The 16,760-nt window shown below is 42.1% G+C and overlaps 2 protein-coding genes across 2 annotated transcripts in view; one reads left to right on the plus strand and one right to left on the minus strand.

Moving 5' to 3' along the window:
* The window catches only part of LOC128878620 (polypyrimidine tract-binding protein 2), a 262,210-nt gene that overhangs the window by 24,706 nt on the left and 220,744 nt on the right, over positions 1-16,760 (plus strand). The window lies entirely within an intron of this gene.
* Positions 10,563-16,128, minus strand: LOC128878621 (esterase FE4-like). Its single transcript, XM_054126946.1, has 10 exons — positions 15,999-16,128; positions 15,052-15,338; positions 14,372-14,509; positions 12,892-13,054; positions 12,262-12,683; positions 11,911-12,079; positions 11,672-11,835; positions 11,419-11,563; positions 11,201-11,342; positions 10,563-10,896 (listed from the first exon to the last, which is right to left on the minus strand). Exons 2-10 carry the CDS (start codon positions 15,274-15,276, stop codon positions 10,614-10,616), a joined length of 1,851 nt encoding a protein of 616 aa, XP_053982921.1. The 5' UTR covers positions 15,277-15,338; positions 15,999-16,128; the 3' UTR covers positions 10,563-10,613.

Here is a 16,760-nt window from a genome sequence, read left to right on the forward strand (position 1 = left end):
TCGAGACTCTAACTTTATTTAACGTCCCTGCAATTGACTTAAAATTGCATCGCTTTCCATCGATCGACGAGGGATGCGATTTTCATCGGAAGGCAAACTGCCTAGTAGAAGTAGCGGGTGTTTATACGGATTTCACAAGCTCAAAGAGTCGCACCTTCTTCATTACCGTATTAATTAACGCCCCTGTCGCCGCTGTAGCTATAAAATACTTCGTTAGACCCTCTACCATCGCTGTGAAGTCGAAATTCGTTGCACTCGGTATCGAACGTTAAATTATTTCTTCCTCGGGGACGTCACGAGTACCAAGGGTGACGATACCCCGACACGAACACCGTGAATTTTAAACGCCTTGTGAGCCTGTAAGTTAATGAGATGGGGCTGATGGAACAGCTTTACGAGTATCGTCGTTTTCGCTCGTACTTTAATTTTATAACGTAATTTAAACAAAATATACACAATTAATCTCAGTGTCTATTAAAGCTCATTTTGTAATATTTTGTTGGTGCATCTTGATACACGATATTTTAACGTATCTATAAATCCAAAGCATCAGTTTAGAATAAAGGGAACGAAGATGGATGAAATATCGAGTGAAAAATCTTGAGAGGGAGAGAGAGAGAGAGAAGCAACAGCGAACGCGTCAACTAAATTAAGCATGGTCCCTTATTAAGCTCGTCATGGGCCCAAAATACGACGCGCGCGAGCATTTGCGAGGAACTCTTTCACAGAAGATGACTTTCATTTTCCGCAACAGCGAGCTCACCCTTTCGATGCTCCTCGACAAATAACCATGGCGGCGGTACTGTAGCGAAGATGGCAAGGGGTAATTTTGCGCCAAGATTGTTTGTACGCTGCTAAAAGTGGCGTTGAGAGACAACGAAGACGCCCCCGTGAAAGGTAGGCAGAATTAGTCGTTGGAATTTCGTGACCCGTAAGCTTATCCGAGACACTCCTCGCTGCTTCTGCTGCTCGGATCCTTTGTATCCTAATTTCACGCCCTTGGGAACGGTCATTTGACAAATTGCCATGAATTTCACAGAAATTCTAACGTTGCAAACGCTACTAGAAAATATAAAAATCGGTGTGATTTGCGATGAGAAATTGTTATAGAGGATTCTTTGAAGTTGCTTAGATTGATAATTATTATTGTTATACGAATACATAAAATTTAAATTTGAATATATGTAAACTAATTTGAATCCCTGGTTAGCGAAACAGTTCTCCTTCTAGATGTTAGATGACGCCAGCAAATTCTGTATTGTAGCGAAACGGTTCTTAATCGTAACGTTGGATGGCGCCAGAAAATCCTCTATAACGACACACCAGATAGCTGCAATTTTACAGAGTAATCTTAAAGTACTTCATCGATAACACAGGGCACTCTGTCGGCAAGTCTCGATAACGTAAAGCATTTTATCGGCAACACAGATCGCCTTGTTGATAACGCAGAATTTTGATCTAACAATAAGACTAACTTCCTTCAAAGACTGGTCATTTTTCTCTCTGCAGTATCTATAATACTACATTATAGATATACTTTGTTACTTAATAAACTTAGATTTAAATTCAACTTCCTCTCCGCCAATTAGATTGGTACACGGAGACGTCGCTGCATAACGAAGCTGGATGTTGAGTATCGTTAAAGAAACGCGAGCTTCGCAAGAAAAATCCTATAGCAATGGAAAGCACATTGAGAATTTTCCAAGAAGCAGTCTTTGTTATGACTAAAACTTTTCAGAATCGCATCGGCTCTGGTCTCGGTGCTGTAGCGTTTAACAATAGTTTTTTTTTTTTACCGTTGAACTGCGTTCAACGTCGTTCCAGGGAGCTTATCTCCAAACGGCAAAAGCATTCGCCAGCCCTTCATGAGTGCTGCTGAACGAAGTCTGGTATTGGTTAGCGAAAGGGGGCGAACACAGAGCAAAGGAGGGCGATGCCGAATCGCTCGCTCGAGTATAGTCGTATGAAAAGTTGAAATATCGTCGTCGGACGTTGTTTGTCTCGAGGACATGCGCCCTCGTTAGGCGGGCAAATATGCGACAAAAGACTTTGAGGAGAGGAACAAGACGGAAGGGCCTTAATAATGCAATATATTATAATTGTATATAAAGACGGACGAGGTCTGGGAACCATGTTTTGCTTAATGGAACATCTTCGAAAAAGGAGGCGCCTTTTACGCGTATTCCTCTTCTGAAGAAATTGAGGTCATCTCTGGCAGAGGAATGTCGAATTGGTCCCAATTACACAAATGAATATTGCGGTGCTTTTATCCATGCATGCTGGAATAAGATAATTTGATGCGAATGCTTTCTTCGCTACGAAATTTTCATTTACTGTACGTTACTTATTCACAGTAAATTATAATTAATCCTTTTGCGTGCAAATATGTGTTTGCCTCCTGTACGTACGCAACCAATCTGCATGCTCTACGTTTATCACTGCAAAGATTTACGATTACGTGTCATTCATGCGTAACAAATAAGTCGTCTGGAGTTTAGCCGGTGCTCGCAATCAAACTGTCACTGGGAATCGTCTCCAAAGCAAATCCGATATTGTATACGCGGTGCATCCCCAAGCATAGACAATCAACGCGGTGACGTTACTGGCACTAAGTCACAAAGGGAATCGCAAAGTGCGTTACTATAGCGCACAGATTGGTCTCTGCCTCTCCAGATCGCAATATGATTCGCGGACCTAACGTTCCACCTGTGGGCTAGATTGCTTCCATCTCAGGCTATCTCAAAAGCTTCTCCAGTTTCCAGGGATACTGGACGTTTCAATGATAATTTCCATTTCATACTACCAATTCAACGTTCCATTCGTTCCACTTGAACCTCTTTAAATCATGCACGAAGTAATGAAGAATGTTGAGTAAGTCTTAGTTGTTGAAAGGCTTCTATGTATATCCGTATGCGGTGTACATCGTGGCAAGAACGTATGTATGCGTGGTTCGCCACTACTCCACGTGTCATCCGCGCAACGCTAAACCGCAGATTGCTATATACGTATATCCAATTGAATTTAAGAAATATACATTTCCCGTCAAAACTTCAAGACATGTTCCAACTCTCAGAGTTCCAACTCATACCCGAATCTCGTTACTTAATTTGCACAGCTTGTACCCTTCAACGCGCTGATCAATACACAATTTTGGACGCTCGGAGGAAATGGAGCCGATTCCCATTGCAGAGGGTTTGTCGGCCGAGTTCAAAACGAGAGGAGACCGCAGGTGATACAGGGTGGTTCGGCTCAAAAATTGACGCGTCATGCATCGTGAATTTAATTACGGGCATAGGCACGGCGAAATGCCGCGGGGCGGCGAAAATTTGACAGACATTGTAACGACGCTCATTGTTGCGTGCTAATAATAATCAAGCATGGCGGAAAGCGGCCCGCGTTTGAAGTGGCTGCATTGTTAATGAGTCGCGTAATTAGGTCTGCAACGAGAGCCGTTGAATTCGGGCTTCGCGCTAGCCATGGTGTACGGGGTGGCAAAGGATCGCGGAGGAGGGCGGGGTCGATGCGAAATTCAAGCTGGTCCAGGTTAAATTTGCCTCGCGTTTTGTTGCGCATTGTCCACGTTACTAATGCTCGGCTCAGATCGCGACAAAGCCGAAGCGCGTTGCGGCGCGCATTAAATACGTAATACGCGACCCCTGACCTCTTCCGCACGCGCCCTTCCGCGAGGGGCAGCTCACGTTCTCCCTAGGAACGTCGTACAGTTCCGGAATTACGCGAAATCCTTCGCGTCATTCGTAATTCATCGATCTGGAGCTACGTTCGCCCAAGAAGGAAACATGCTTCAATTTTCACGAATAAATCTGTGGGTGGTTCTTCGATATACCCTTCGTTTCGAGCCTTGCTGGGTATACTATGGTATACTATTGCGAACTGAAAAGTTGAAACAAAGTAAAGTTGAACAAAGAAAAAGATGAAAGAGGAGAGAGTTCTCCAAATACACTCTGATATCTTTGTTTGGACCGAAAGTAGTGCATTTCCCCAGAAAACCAAAGCGAGTGCGTCACGCGTGTTTACCTCGACGAAGCCAAGTTACTCGCGCTATTACGAAAGCAATATATTATCTGCAACGCTGCGTCCACAGGCCTGAAATTTTTCATTTCCCCCAAGTTTGTCGTGGGGTAGGGAATTCTTCTCGCGCCTTCGTTTTCCTCGCACAACCGTGGAGGACAGAAAGCCAAACTGCAAATGGAGATTATGGGAACTTAAAGAAACTCGGCCACTCCCTGTGATTGCGCGTCTGCAACGTACTTTTCCTAAACTTTGCAGATTATTTACGTCCACGCCGTTTCTGGCTTCTTTTTTTATCATCTCGCTTCTCGTCGAAAGACCGCAGGTGGAAACTCATCCAAACTTTCCATTTTCCGATGCTCTCTGTTCTTTCAAGTACACTGAGCTTCTGTTCGCGCCTATCGAGGCAACTACACCAGTTACTACATACTTGTATCATTTCCATTAGGTCCTGTACCATGACGTCCAGCTTAAGCGCGATTATGGGATATATAGTATATACTTGATTTCAAAAGTCACGTTAATCAAAGTTCCCAAAATTCGGTTAAATTTCCATTGTTCGTGGTTATACGAAACACGAGCCCCTCTATTATTTCTCACTATTAACAGTCAACAACAGCTGACGCGTATCATCGACTTTGGAATAATGCGCTCCATTGTTCAAAAGTTCAAACACGCTACCATAATTGAACGTTTACTCGTTATAATGCCGGCCACGATATTATACCAATATTCATCGCACGAGTGCACTTAATGAACTGTTTACCTTATCTTCTGTTTACGCTCTTCTGACGAGGAAACAACCGCAGTCTTCGCTCTGGATACCCTTTCGACTTCTCATCAGCTAATTGACCAGACGTGTACCCCTCGTCATTACAACCTGAACGCTGTTATTGTGCACGTATGGACGCATCTCTACGCAAAACAAGGACCGTGTTTAAGCACGGCAAGTTTCGACCCGCGTGAGCACCGTTTAATTATCCTTCCTCGATCCTGTGTCGGGTGGCGTTCGACAAAAACGTACTGGTTTTTTTAGATTTTTAGCATTGGTTCTTAAAAATGTCTAAAGCACTAATTGAATATATAGAAATTTCGTCTCAAACGCTATTTTTCGAAGCTCGCAATCTTTTTGAATGTACCATTTGCTCCAATTGCTATCATGGAACATTGGAATCAATTAAGTGTGACGCACCTCCATGTATCCGTCGGTTATATTCGCGCCAGCTGTCAAGAAACGAAGACTCCAACAAGTCGAAATCGCAACGAACTGGTCGACCGTGTCGCACACAGCTTTTTGCTGTGTAAAATCGACAGACACGTCCGCAAACTGAGCAGTCGAGGAAAACCGCAAACCTCCGAATCCGTTGCTTCGCCAGAGTTTCCTCTTTCCCTCCTCTCCTGTGTTCTCCACCCCTCTTTCAACGCCATGTCTTTGACTCTTTGATCGACAAACAGTTACTTTTCTAAAGTTTGTCACGGCAAGAAGTTCCTTGGGTTGAGCAGTTCCTTGGGATTCTTTAGCTGAACTTCAACCTTAACACAATCTCGCGCCATTTGTCTGGCTTCTAGGAAACCGGAATGACCGGTTTCTTCGTTCATCGTAGACATTCTCTTCGTAGATTCTTCTATTCCTAATTTCTTCGTAGTGTTTTAAGAAGGTTTAGCGGTTTAAAGAAAATGAAAATATTTAAGAATGAGGCAGTACAACGTTCTCCAGGATCGACTAATGTTACGATAAGTACGTGTAATGGTTCCAAATAGCGTGCTTTTTATTGTTGTTGCTCTTCTTCCGATAACTCGGTCACGCCAAGCTTGAGTTTAATGGGAGATTTGTTATCCGATACTTTGGAAAACGAACAGTGAACGATTCTGGGTTGTTGATTTTGCCTTGCTTCCCTCGCTCGACGTGACACAGGCACAAAAACAACTTACCCGGACGATTAGAAGCCGCTCAACGTCAGAACTCGCATCACGCTGACATCAAACGCGTAGTTTCGCGTTTGCTGTACGTACCGAGAATTTCTGTACTGAAATGTGAAACACGCCGCTGGCGGACGGGACGTGTTTTTTTTTTGTTCCTGTTTATCAGAGAATCGGACGTATCAAAGGCAGGGCATTTTTTTTAAATATTTGTCACCGTAAAACGAAGCGTCCTTAATTACAGAAAATTAATGGAAATATAACGGACCGTAAACATTTGAAATAACTACGAATAAACTCACCCCTTTGAGAGAGATTTTTTGCCACATATTTGAATAGTTCGAAATGTTTTGATAAAAAATCATTTCTAACGGTTTGTCAACATTGTGTATACATTGTACAGAGTGTATCGATAACCGATCGCGAGTCTAGAAGATCCCTTCCAAAATATTCCTTAAGGATTCGTCCAAGAGTCGTAGCGACACGACATTCCCTCCCGCTCCTTCGATTCTACATTTCTCTCAGGACCTGGTTTTCGCTTTCTCACAGCAGAATTTAACAGACGATCAGTCCAGTCCGAATGGCTCCTATAATTTTCACAGCAACGTTCCATGGAAGCATGGCACGGTGGTTCGTCCAGCGGCCGCCATTGTTGGTTGCGTAACGAGGGGCAATTTTTGCGGAGCCGAACAATATGTCGCATTAGCGTATTGTGCTGGCCAGTGTGGTCGTTCTATCATGCGACACGTCAATATCGTAATCGATGCTGGTCCGATTTCCATTCCGCGAAAAGGGGAAACCCAGACGTCGAGGATCTCCCATGGACTTTTACCCTGACCGAGTCATTATCGTGGCAAGTCGGCTGGCAAACGTGACCGAGACGCGTGAACGTGTCCAGAATTTACGAGTTTCGCGCCCGATGCGATGATAAACGCCGCGACTATTTGCGCTGTTGTTCGGACAGAGACGATATTTGGATGTTTACCCTCAAAGGATAAATCTTGTGCGTGACTCGTGTCACTCAGAAGTCATAGAGATCACATTTTCACTGCTTTATTTTCATCGCCCGAAACACTGAGAAACATTTAGTTTTTCAAACATCCACACATTTAATGCGTACACATACATTTATTCGACAGTCAATATTGCCCAAATAAAAAACCTCGACCTTCTATCAAACGAGTATGGTACAAAGGACCATAAAGGCAAAACGCGAGCAACGAACACAAATGACGGATAAATAAAAAAAAAAAAAAACACACACACACATATGGAAACAACAGCTTCGCAACTATGAAATTCATATGTCACGAATCGAAAACGAACGAAACCGCAACCCCCTATGGCGTTGCCCCGAGCAATCGCCCCTTTACCTACCTCTTCCAGGTCCTTTTCGCATTTTTACCATTGGACGTACGTGTACATCGCGCGCGCCAACTTTTACAAGCTCTCAATTTCGAACGAAGGTCTGCGTTTTTCCTGTTCACAACGCAAACGGGCTAAAACGAAAGGCAAAGAACATAATTAATTTAAAATACAGTATAAAAGAGAAGCTTTTAAAAATCACTCTTTCGTCTAAAATGCACTAGAAAGAGGAAAATAATTTCTTAGATTAGAAAAGATTTTCCGTGTAAGAAACAATCAGTTTTCAATCGATCATGAAGTAGTCCGCAACTTACGATTGCGGTTCCATTTTGTTTATGGACGTCAAAGCGTATTTGCCAGGTTCGAATCGAATCTCAAACTATCTGCGTCGTTTAACTTTGGAAAACCGTCCCTAAAGAGGCTGGAACGATTGAAAGCGTGCTTCTACGTTCCTCCTGGCATCTACCCCTACACACAAGAAATACGGGCTCCGCTAATTGTTGGAATAATGAAGAAAGTTCCTTGGCTCCCTCCGGCGACTCTGCGTCGTTCTGTTATTTCATCGGCGTGTACAGAGGCGCGCCTGTTCGTCTCGTTATACCATCGGTTTCCTTGTCGTCGTTATCGCAGCAGTAATCCTTTAGAACTCTGTTTTGCAGTACGTCAAGAATTTCACCCTTTGCGATAAATCCGACCAGCGTGTGTTTTGTATCCCCCGAGACACCTTCTCTGCGCACTGGTTAACAAGCCTGCCGGCTGAGATGTTAATCTCCTCGAACCGCTTGAAAGAAGAGGCGCTCGGTGTCTGCCGTTGCTCCTGGAAAACGATTGTAACTCGGAAACGAGCGGAGCCGTAATTAATTTAACACTAATGCGGCGGAAGATGGTTGATTCTTAACATGATTTGTTTGTTTTCTCTTTTTAAAAAGAAATGGGAGCAAGTGTTCGAAATTGTCCCTTGCGTTGTACGCGATGGTGGTGTATGCAACCCCGTACGGTCGAAAAGAAAGCGTTCGCCTCCACCGTCGTCACTATAGCGGTTAGTAATGGCGGTTGCGGCCTCCAATCCTACTTTTAATGTTATTTTTAAATAAAATTGCGTTCCCTTAGGGTGTAGACGTATTACTATCTCTGTAAAAATATGTGGACGGTGAAGAAAAACAGGTTGAAATCCCGTCAGGTTCGCTCCCAACTTCGCCGTTACACTGTCCAGTCCAGAAAGTAGAGTGTGGAGTGTGCGGTGGATCGTCGAAACTCGACGGCACTGGAAATCGGCGCTGTCGGCGCGAATTGGGCGTAAATGAACTCGAAAGGCACTTCGGCCGTGTTTACACTTGCACATTTCAACACGTAGTTCGAAAACGATTATTCGACTGCTGGGTAAATATCGGCGACGCGGCTCATCAGAGCCCGAACTTATTTGACTATGCAAATCGTCGATCAACGGGGGTTCCCGTGGTCCTCTGTGGTCCGTCCGTCCTTCAGATCCCCGTCGGTTGTTTTGTTTCGAGTATCCACCACGTTGTTTTTCCTCCTATTCGCTCGCACCTGGACTGGCCGCCATCCCTATTGCGGATTCTCTTTGTCCTTCCAGCTCAGGTTAAAAAAATATGCCAGTCGATGTTTTTCCTTGTAGCTCTGTGTTGTCCGCTTTGTGATCATCGATGCGACGAGAAATGGTCGACGCGATGCTCTGTCCGTTCAAAGTCCAAGTCACACTATCCAAACGTCTGTCGAAAAAGCCTTCAAAGGAACATGCAAAACACAGCGAGAAATGTCTCGACGGTGAACGTTGAAAACTTCAAACCCGCCAGACTCCTCTCTGGTATAACCTTCTGACGATCTGTCTGGACGCTGGATATTTTAAATTCGCCATACTATATGGCATATAAAAATGTTGCCAGATCTGGTACGGATTAGTATAGAACACGTGTGTGTATATAGCTGTTTGACACTCTTTGAACTTTGACATTGCTGCCTGTTATTTTTCCAAGCTGATCAAGTGGAAGCTTAATGAACAAGGGAGCTGAAATCTAATCTAGACCTGACATTCTTTAATTTAGCTAAGATACCTCTGTATGCTAGGATTACCCTTCAAAGAAAAAATCCTCGGTTTTTAGGGTGGTTGAGTGGCGGATGTAATGTATCGTTACAAACAGAAGCCGCTTTGCGGTTCTTTGCTTTTGTCCCGTCATTAATTACCTTCTCGCCCGAGGCGTTGAATTAAACGTCTTGCAAAACAATAGAGCCGAGATCGTTATAAGACCGGAAAATAAGTTGCTCTTCTTTCAACGGAAACGTAATATAACGGGAATGTTTCAGAGCGGAATACGCCTTTGTGGAGCGTTTATCTCGCCGACGTTTAATTATGAACTGCGAGGGGCAATCTATTCGCCGACTAACTTCGAAATTGGCCGAGTGTTGCTGGCTTGACTGGCGCATCAATTCCGTGATTAAATTTTATAAAATACCGCCATATGTTCAGGGCTGAGTTTTCACAGACTCGATGATTCAGTTCAGTTTTCATTCTGCGCTGATCATCTAACCCTTGTGGTTCCATTCTTGTCTAGAAGACAAGTGTTAAACGTCCATCTTTCCATGTTACACAGATCTATTTTTGCCTCAAATATTACATTTTTTAAATAAAAAGCACAGGGAAATTGTTAATTATCTCTTTCGTCTTTGTCAACCATGTTACTTCTTGCGCGTGGTAATTTGCAACTGTATCACTCCTGTCTATGCCAGAGGTGAATCGCGGCTGAAAGAGACGGGCATTTGTCTTCATTTTGTCGCCATTGCATAATCATTGCTGCCAACCAAGATTTCTCTGCAACTTTTCTTTTCGAGTCAGCGTAATACGGTCGGAAACGGAAAGAAGACAAACACTGGTTACCCGGGCTGGATGATTAATTTCCCTGAGCGCCGCAGCCGTGAAGGGGAACACCCTGGAAACTGGCTGTCTGCATATTTTATGTACGCGTTAACTCTCCACACGGCTAACTTAATTTCCACCGGATTCCATCATGCTTTTCGTTTATTAGCTCTGTCTTATTAGGAAGACGATCTTTCGGGATGATTTAGCCTTGGATAATCCACTTTTGTTCATTTATTCATTCTGGTGCGTGACTCTCTCGGTGTTTTCTTTGGATCATGTTTGGCGTCGAGGATCCAGCCATCCGAACTAGACTAAAGTCACCATGTGCGAAACCCTTTGCTTTCATGAAACGTCATTAACCACTCAAATAAGACAAAGTTATTACGGTGTTTTATTTGTACACATACTATAAGAACAAATCAATTTACGGCAGGCAAACGATGAAAATTAACAATAAACAAACCAACAATTTATTGTATTTGTAAGAAATACCGGAGTTAAATTCTTTCTTTTTAATTGGCGGTTCGTTCATCAGATTCGTGTGATATAGATTGTACTTCTTCGTCATCTCCTCCCAAAACGCCATTCTCTCTGGGAAAAAATCACTTTCTACCACGATGTCTGGATCTGTGTTGTTCCCAAATAGCAGAAACTGTTGGGAGGTCTTGAAATCAGGCCATGCAGGCACTTTCCACGCACTTGGCACTCTAATAAAGTGAAATAAAATTTGGACAGAGTTCAAAATCCATACATAATAATAATAATTCTTTTGCCATGTGAACAAGTACTTTGCTACAAAATTTCAGTTGCAATGCGTGACTTATTGCATTAATGAATGTAAATGCAGTTTGACCTCTGAGGACTTGGTGCTATCGAGTTTCATAATATTATCTAGACAAAGAAGGTCAGACTGCATTACTCAAGGTAAATATAATATTTATGACGTAGCATACTTTCTTCGACACGACATGTTCTATTTTTTTCTATTTAATTCCTCCCTCTAATTCTTACCCATTGGTTGCAAAGCTGGCCCACATTTCTATCATTATATTTATCATAGTCTCATCGGTTTCGGTGTTGTGTAACATCAGAATCTTGTATTTTTTGTTTAAGTGTGGAATCAAATAATTTAAATCGTCGCAATGCGTTATTCCTGCAAACGGAAAGCATAAAGTTGGTAACCGAGTCTGAATTTGGAAATATAGTAAAAAACAATTAATTTTACTAACCATGCCTTCCGGTTTCAAACGCGAAACTGGAGCTGAATGTACCCACGTAGTTAAACAAATAAAAATAGATACTAGAATTCATGACTGTTGATAGGTACTTTGCAGTCATGTATGCTGGCCATATGATATGTTCGTCGCCAAGTGCCTGTAAAATTTATATATTTACATTTCATTTAATCATTATTAATCGTCTTATTTATTTAACGAGTCTCAAAATTGTTGCCATCATTTCTCCATTAAAAAAACGACATACCTGGGAGATATTGCGAGTGAATGTTTTAGTGAAATTCGAATCGAAGTAGAAGTCTTCTATGGCGCTGGTGAGAGCGGTCGTGTTCGTATCCAAGTGATCATACTCCAGAATAACGGGTACAAGATCTTCCAAATCGTCTCGATAGGTCTCCTGGAGCCAATACCCTGGAAATGGAAATAATTTTCACTTTCAAAATGAATGATTTTGTAATAAATTTTAAGAATTCCCTTCAAACTTACTCTGGGATATGAAATCGCCCTCGTCCTTGTTTATCCCTATTATACAAGGTACATCTCTGACCATGCGGTTCCTCAAAGCTGTGAGAGGATGTACCGTCAGGATGGCGTCTTCAGATTCTTCCTCGAGTGTGGGTGCTAAAGTACCCACACGATAATCTGACGCGAAACTCTGATAAATGGAAGATCTAATTATTATCTACTAAAAAAATGATCTTTCTGGATCTAATTACGCCAAAGATGTCAATAAAATGATCAAAGTAGCTAAAGTGACACAGTAACAACGATACTCGGTTATTTCAACAGATAATTGAACAGGTTAATTCAAATTAGAAGTCAACGGCCCCATCTTACCGTATTGATTACACTAGCAAACTTCCAATCTTCGACAGCTCTCATGCAACACATTATATCCTTGCTTTCCTCTTCAACGCACTTATCATCGTCACAATTGTTTTTCATATTCTTGGGTGGAAGGCAGCCTAGTCGCTCGACTACTTCCATCGAAGTCCGAAGCAGCGAGGTCCTCTCTACTACACCCCACATGGAAAAAGCGGATCCACTTTGCAAAATGTATCTATGAAACAACCCCTCTGTTTTGGGGGTCATAGTCAAAGCATGAACGAGAGCAGCCCCGACGCTGTTGCCCCACAATGTCACGGAGTTTGGATCACCGTTGAAGGCCTCTATGTTCTCCTGGATCCATCTCAAGGACTCCACGACATCCTTCACCCCGTAGTTTCCTGGAGCGGCTTTGTTCGCCATGCTGAAAAATCCTAGGGGAACGATGATAAATAAGGCGTTGGATTTGTTGCAGTTGTTGAAAAAAGCAAGCTTTGGAAACGGAAATTGTTACTCCGGAATGAAACGATGAAGGGTGAATGGTTACTTCTGAAAAAAATGGACTGAGCATGGTTACTCTTAAAACTATGGAGTGTGATTGAAATATTGGATTATGAATTCCAATGGTGCAAGAAGTATTACCCAAAACGCCAAGACGAAAGTTCATCGCAACTAGAATTATATTCTGATCCATCAAGTAGTTTGGAGGGAACTGGTTGCTATCACTCGAGCCATCAACGTATCGCCCACCGTGAACAAACACTATCACCGGAAGTTTTCTGCTCGCATTCCCTTTATCTGAAATCTACAAAGGTATCCGTATTGTCAAATTCCTTACAAGGGAACATATACTATATGTATTTCAGTTTTAACTAAATACATGTTACTTTGTTAGAAATATTTGCTTTATTCTATTGTTTATTAACTTTTTGCATATAAATAATGGACCTTGGTACTCGTGAAAGTTAGTATAGATCATTAGCAACATCAAAAAACCGGTGTTGATACGATTTCGATTGAAATTAAACTATGTCAGATGGTACGGTTGTCTTAAATTGTTTACAACTATTTAAATAGTGCATAACAATTCAATCCACTTATAGAAGAAGATTCCTTGAAGCTTAAGCTTTAATTTGAGTATGCAAAAGTTCATGAATTACTTGTAAACAATCGATAAACAATCGATGAACAGATGAGTGTACTCTGCGCATGCGCACTGCCGTTTCCAGCATCGGCGCTCTCTATCCTTCTCGCACGGTGTATCTTTCTCTCTCGCACAGTATATGTTTCTCTTTCGCACAGTTTCGACCGTAGACCTCCACTAGCGTCCTGTTAGCCTATTACTCAGCCGGAGCTTCCCTGATCCAACCGCTAGATGGCGCCACCAGTTTTAAGTTAGAAATTGTGCGAGAGAGAAAGATACACCGTGCGAGAAGGATAGAGAGCACCGACGCTGGAAACGGCAGTGCGCCTGTATCAATCGATCGTTTATCGATTATTTACAAATAATTCATGAACTTTTGCATACTCAAATTGAAGCTTAGGCTTCTGGGAATCTTCCCCTATAAGTGGATTGAATTGTTATGCACTATTTAAATAGTTGTAAACAATTTAAGACAAGCATAGTTCCAAAGTTGTTCTGACTACACCACCTGTCATCGTAATTATCGTTAATTAATCAATATTCTGCATATAATTTCTGCACTCTGACACTCGTGGAAGATAGTTTGGATCCTTGGCAACATTCAAGGACCGTTTTCGATAGGATTTTTATTTGATCAAAACCGGGGTGTGACAATTGTCCCTTGTCAGTTTAGAGTGAAGAGGAAATAAGTAGCATTACCAACTCGAACCAAATTTTGAAAAGTACAGTACAACTTAAATACGATGACTTCATTTTATGTTCGAATGCTCGAATTGTTTGGACGCAAAATATTCAAAGACTTTTCAGACCGGTAATTGAGATATGACAGCGTCACCTTGAATTGTGTACATTTATTTGAACGGCGCGTTAACCTTGCGCTCTAATCTAACCGGTCTCGTGTTTCGCATCGCTTGTGTCACGTTTCTATGGTCGATTCTTAAGCAAATTATTTTTGTAGTATGGTTTGTTGATGCTTACTATAGGTACATAAACGTTAAGGTATAAACAGTCCTCGCTGCCTACAACTTCTTTGTTAGAACTTCTTTGAATGCACGGTGAGCCATCTTTTGTGGCATAGTACGTAGTATTCCACGTCCGGGACCAAGGTTGTGGACCCTGTTAAACAAAAGTTGCAAGAAATATGTAATTATATGACAAGTACATGACAATCTATATGTATGAAAGACACATGATAAACATATTGTAAATTTACATATTTCAAGATATGCACTTATTATCAAATGTCCAAGAACTCATTAAAAGCACTATTTATCTACTTAGTAATTCTAAATTGGTAAGTGGGTAGGTGCATTTGAACAAAAATAATATTCCTTTTTATAATTCACAAAGAAACAACAAGGCAGGAAAGCAGCTAACATTTTTTCAATTGATATCTCAGATAAAACAGAGAATAACAGTAAAGTCTGGAAGAGATACGAGGTAATACCTTCCAGACATAATTAACTTTTTTCGCAATTATGCTTTGCAACTATGTACCTAATTAAGTAGATAAGATAATAACTAATAAAATTAATCGCGATGGTGAGATATCATAAGTAACATCGAAATTTCATATAATATAATATTTCGTCTCTCAATTAGTGCAGATATGGGAAGCTTTACTGTGCTATGGATTATTAAAAAATTTGTAAACGCACCTTGAATCTCAGGTAGCCAATGGGTGGCTCCGCATAAGGGATTCCCAGGTAGTGCGCCACGAGCCTTCCTCTGGTGCTCCTGCTCCATAACCCTTCGATCGTGCCAAATTTAGTCTGGATTCTGGTTGTCCGAGCATAAAGACCACCCACGGCCAGAAACAACAGAATCACCGACCAACGTACGAGATTCTCCGATTTGGAGCATCGAAACTGTGCTCTGTTCATTTCTCCAGGAACCTGTACCTGTACTTACTCGTCACGAAACTCGTTGCGCACTGGTCGGTAAACTGTTCAAACAAATGATACCGGCTATCTAATTACATAGCTCCAATGAGCGACGCGCAAAGTAAAACTCGTGACCAACTTTCGTGACGCAGAGACGGTTTTTTTTTACTATTTAACAGGATTATATTATCAGAGTAAGAATTTGACTTGCTTTACTGTTCATAGCTACATTTGCAAGATGATACGGTAACAGATTCTAATACACTTTACTTTGTATGCGTAAGCTTGATTTTAGAAAATGATTAACGATTCGATTAATGATTAACGATAATGATTAATTTTCATTTCCGCGGTTCTATTCGTCTATGCGGACAGAGATGTGCTTTATGTTATTGATTGAATTAAAATCGTTGAATGATTGTACTTTTAACGTTACGATAGCTGTTATAATGCGAGAAAATAATAAATTCGAAGAGTGACTATTGATTAAGCGATTGACTAACAATTAACGATCGAATAATTTTCTTAACTCCGGGACAGGAGATTGTTAAGGTCAGAGTCAATGTTATGAGAGTCGGTGATATCGTTTACTATGGTAAATTATTTAAGAACGACTGCATAAAGAGATGTAATTGAAGCAATACGTGTTATAATGTGGTAAAATCAAAATTGTGAGGATTGACAATTGACGATTGACGATTGACGACAGACGAGCCACCCACTTGGCGTTTCACTGTTGCCCCTTCGGTGTTTTCCTTGTAGAGCTGCGCTGGGGAACCGGTTTCCGCCGGTCGAGGTTCTAACAATTTCCTGACGAGGGGCTTCTCCTGGGAATTTCCGGTCCGTTTCCACGCAGAATCTTCACGGCACCTTTGCTCGTTACGCGTCGTTTGCCAAGCCGTTTATCTCCTCGTCATTAGTTATGCCGTGTTGCCTGCTTTCAGCCCTCACCTTCTCTGCGCCTCACCCCGCCATACCTCCTAGTTGCTCCTTGCTAGTTCGTGAAAATAGGTTGTGGGTTGTAATTACCAGTAACCGTGGCTATGGTGCGCGTCTAGGTCGCAGATGTACTCCCTGGAAAATCTTTAGTCGTGTCAGGCTACCGGATTGCCTGGTATTTCTGGCCTGCCACTTACCCATCATTTCCAGGCGATCGCCTCGTAGATTTCGCTAGGGTGTCTGCGTCCTCTGAGGATTCCTTGATATGTTAGGGGGATAAGTTTAAGGGGGAGAGGGATTCGTGGGGTTTCCTTGTTTCAATCATTTCTGGAACTTTTTCTGCGCAAATAATCCGTGTCATTCGATGTAAAATATAGGTTCTCCAATTGGTTAGGGAAACATTTAACAAAGCTGGAGTATAATTGGCCACAACACGACGTTTTTGAAAAAGCGAAATCACCCTCTTCCACCGAGATTACCGTTGTCGAACATTATCCTGGGTATCGAGCTCCACCTCCTGCCTCCACCCTGCTTCTGAGCCCGTT

Source organism: Hylaeus volcanicus, chromosome 6 (assembly GCF_026283585.1).
Source record: "Hylaeus volcanicus isolate JK05 chromosome 6, UHH_iyHylVolc1.0_haploid, whole genome shotgun sequence".
In the NCBI taxonomy this organism is placed as follows: Eukaryota; Metazoa; Arthropoda; class Insecta; order Hymenoptera; family Colletidae; genus Hylaeus; species Hylaeus volcanicus.

Excerpts from the sequence above, each read along its gene's own strand:
- LOC128878621 (XM_054126946.1), bottom strand. The coding sequence starts at position 15,276 with ATGAACAGAGCACAGTTTCGATGCTCCAAATCGGAGAATCTCGTACGT. Across the intron at positions 13,055-14,371 it reads TTAACGTTTATGTACCTATA|ATTTCAGATAAAGGGAATGC; the intron begins GTAAGCATCAAC and ends ATACCTTTGTAG. Across the intron at positions 12,080-12,261 it reads TTGCTAGTGTAATCAATACG|AGTTTCGCGTCAGATTATCG; the intron begins GTAAGATGGGGC and ends TCCATTTATCAG.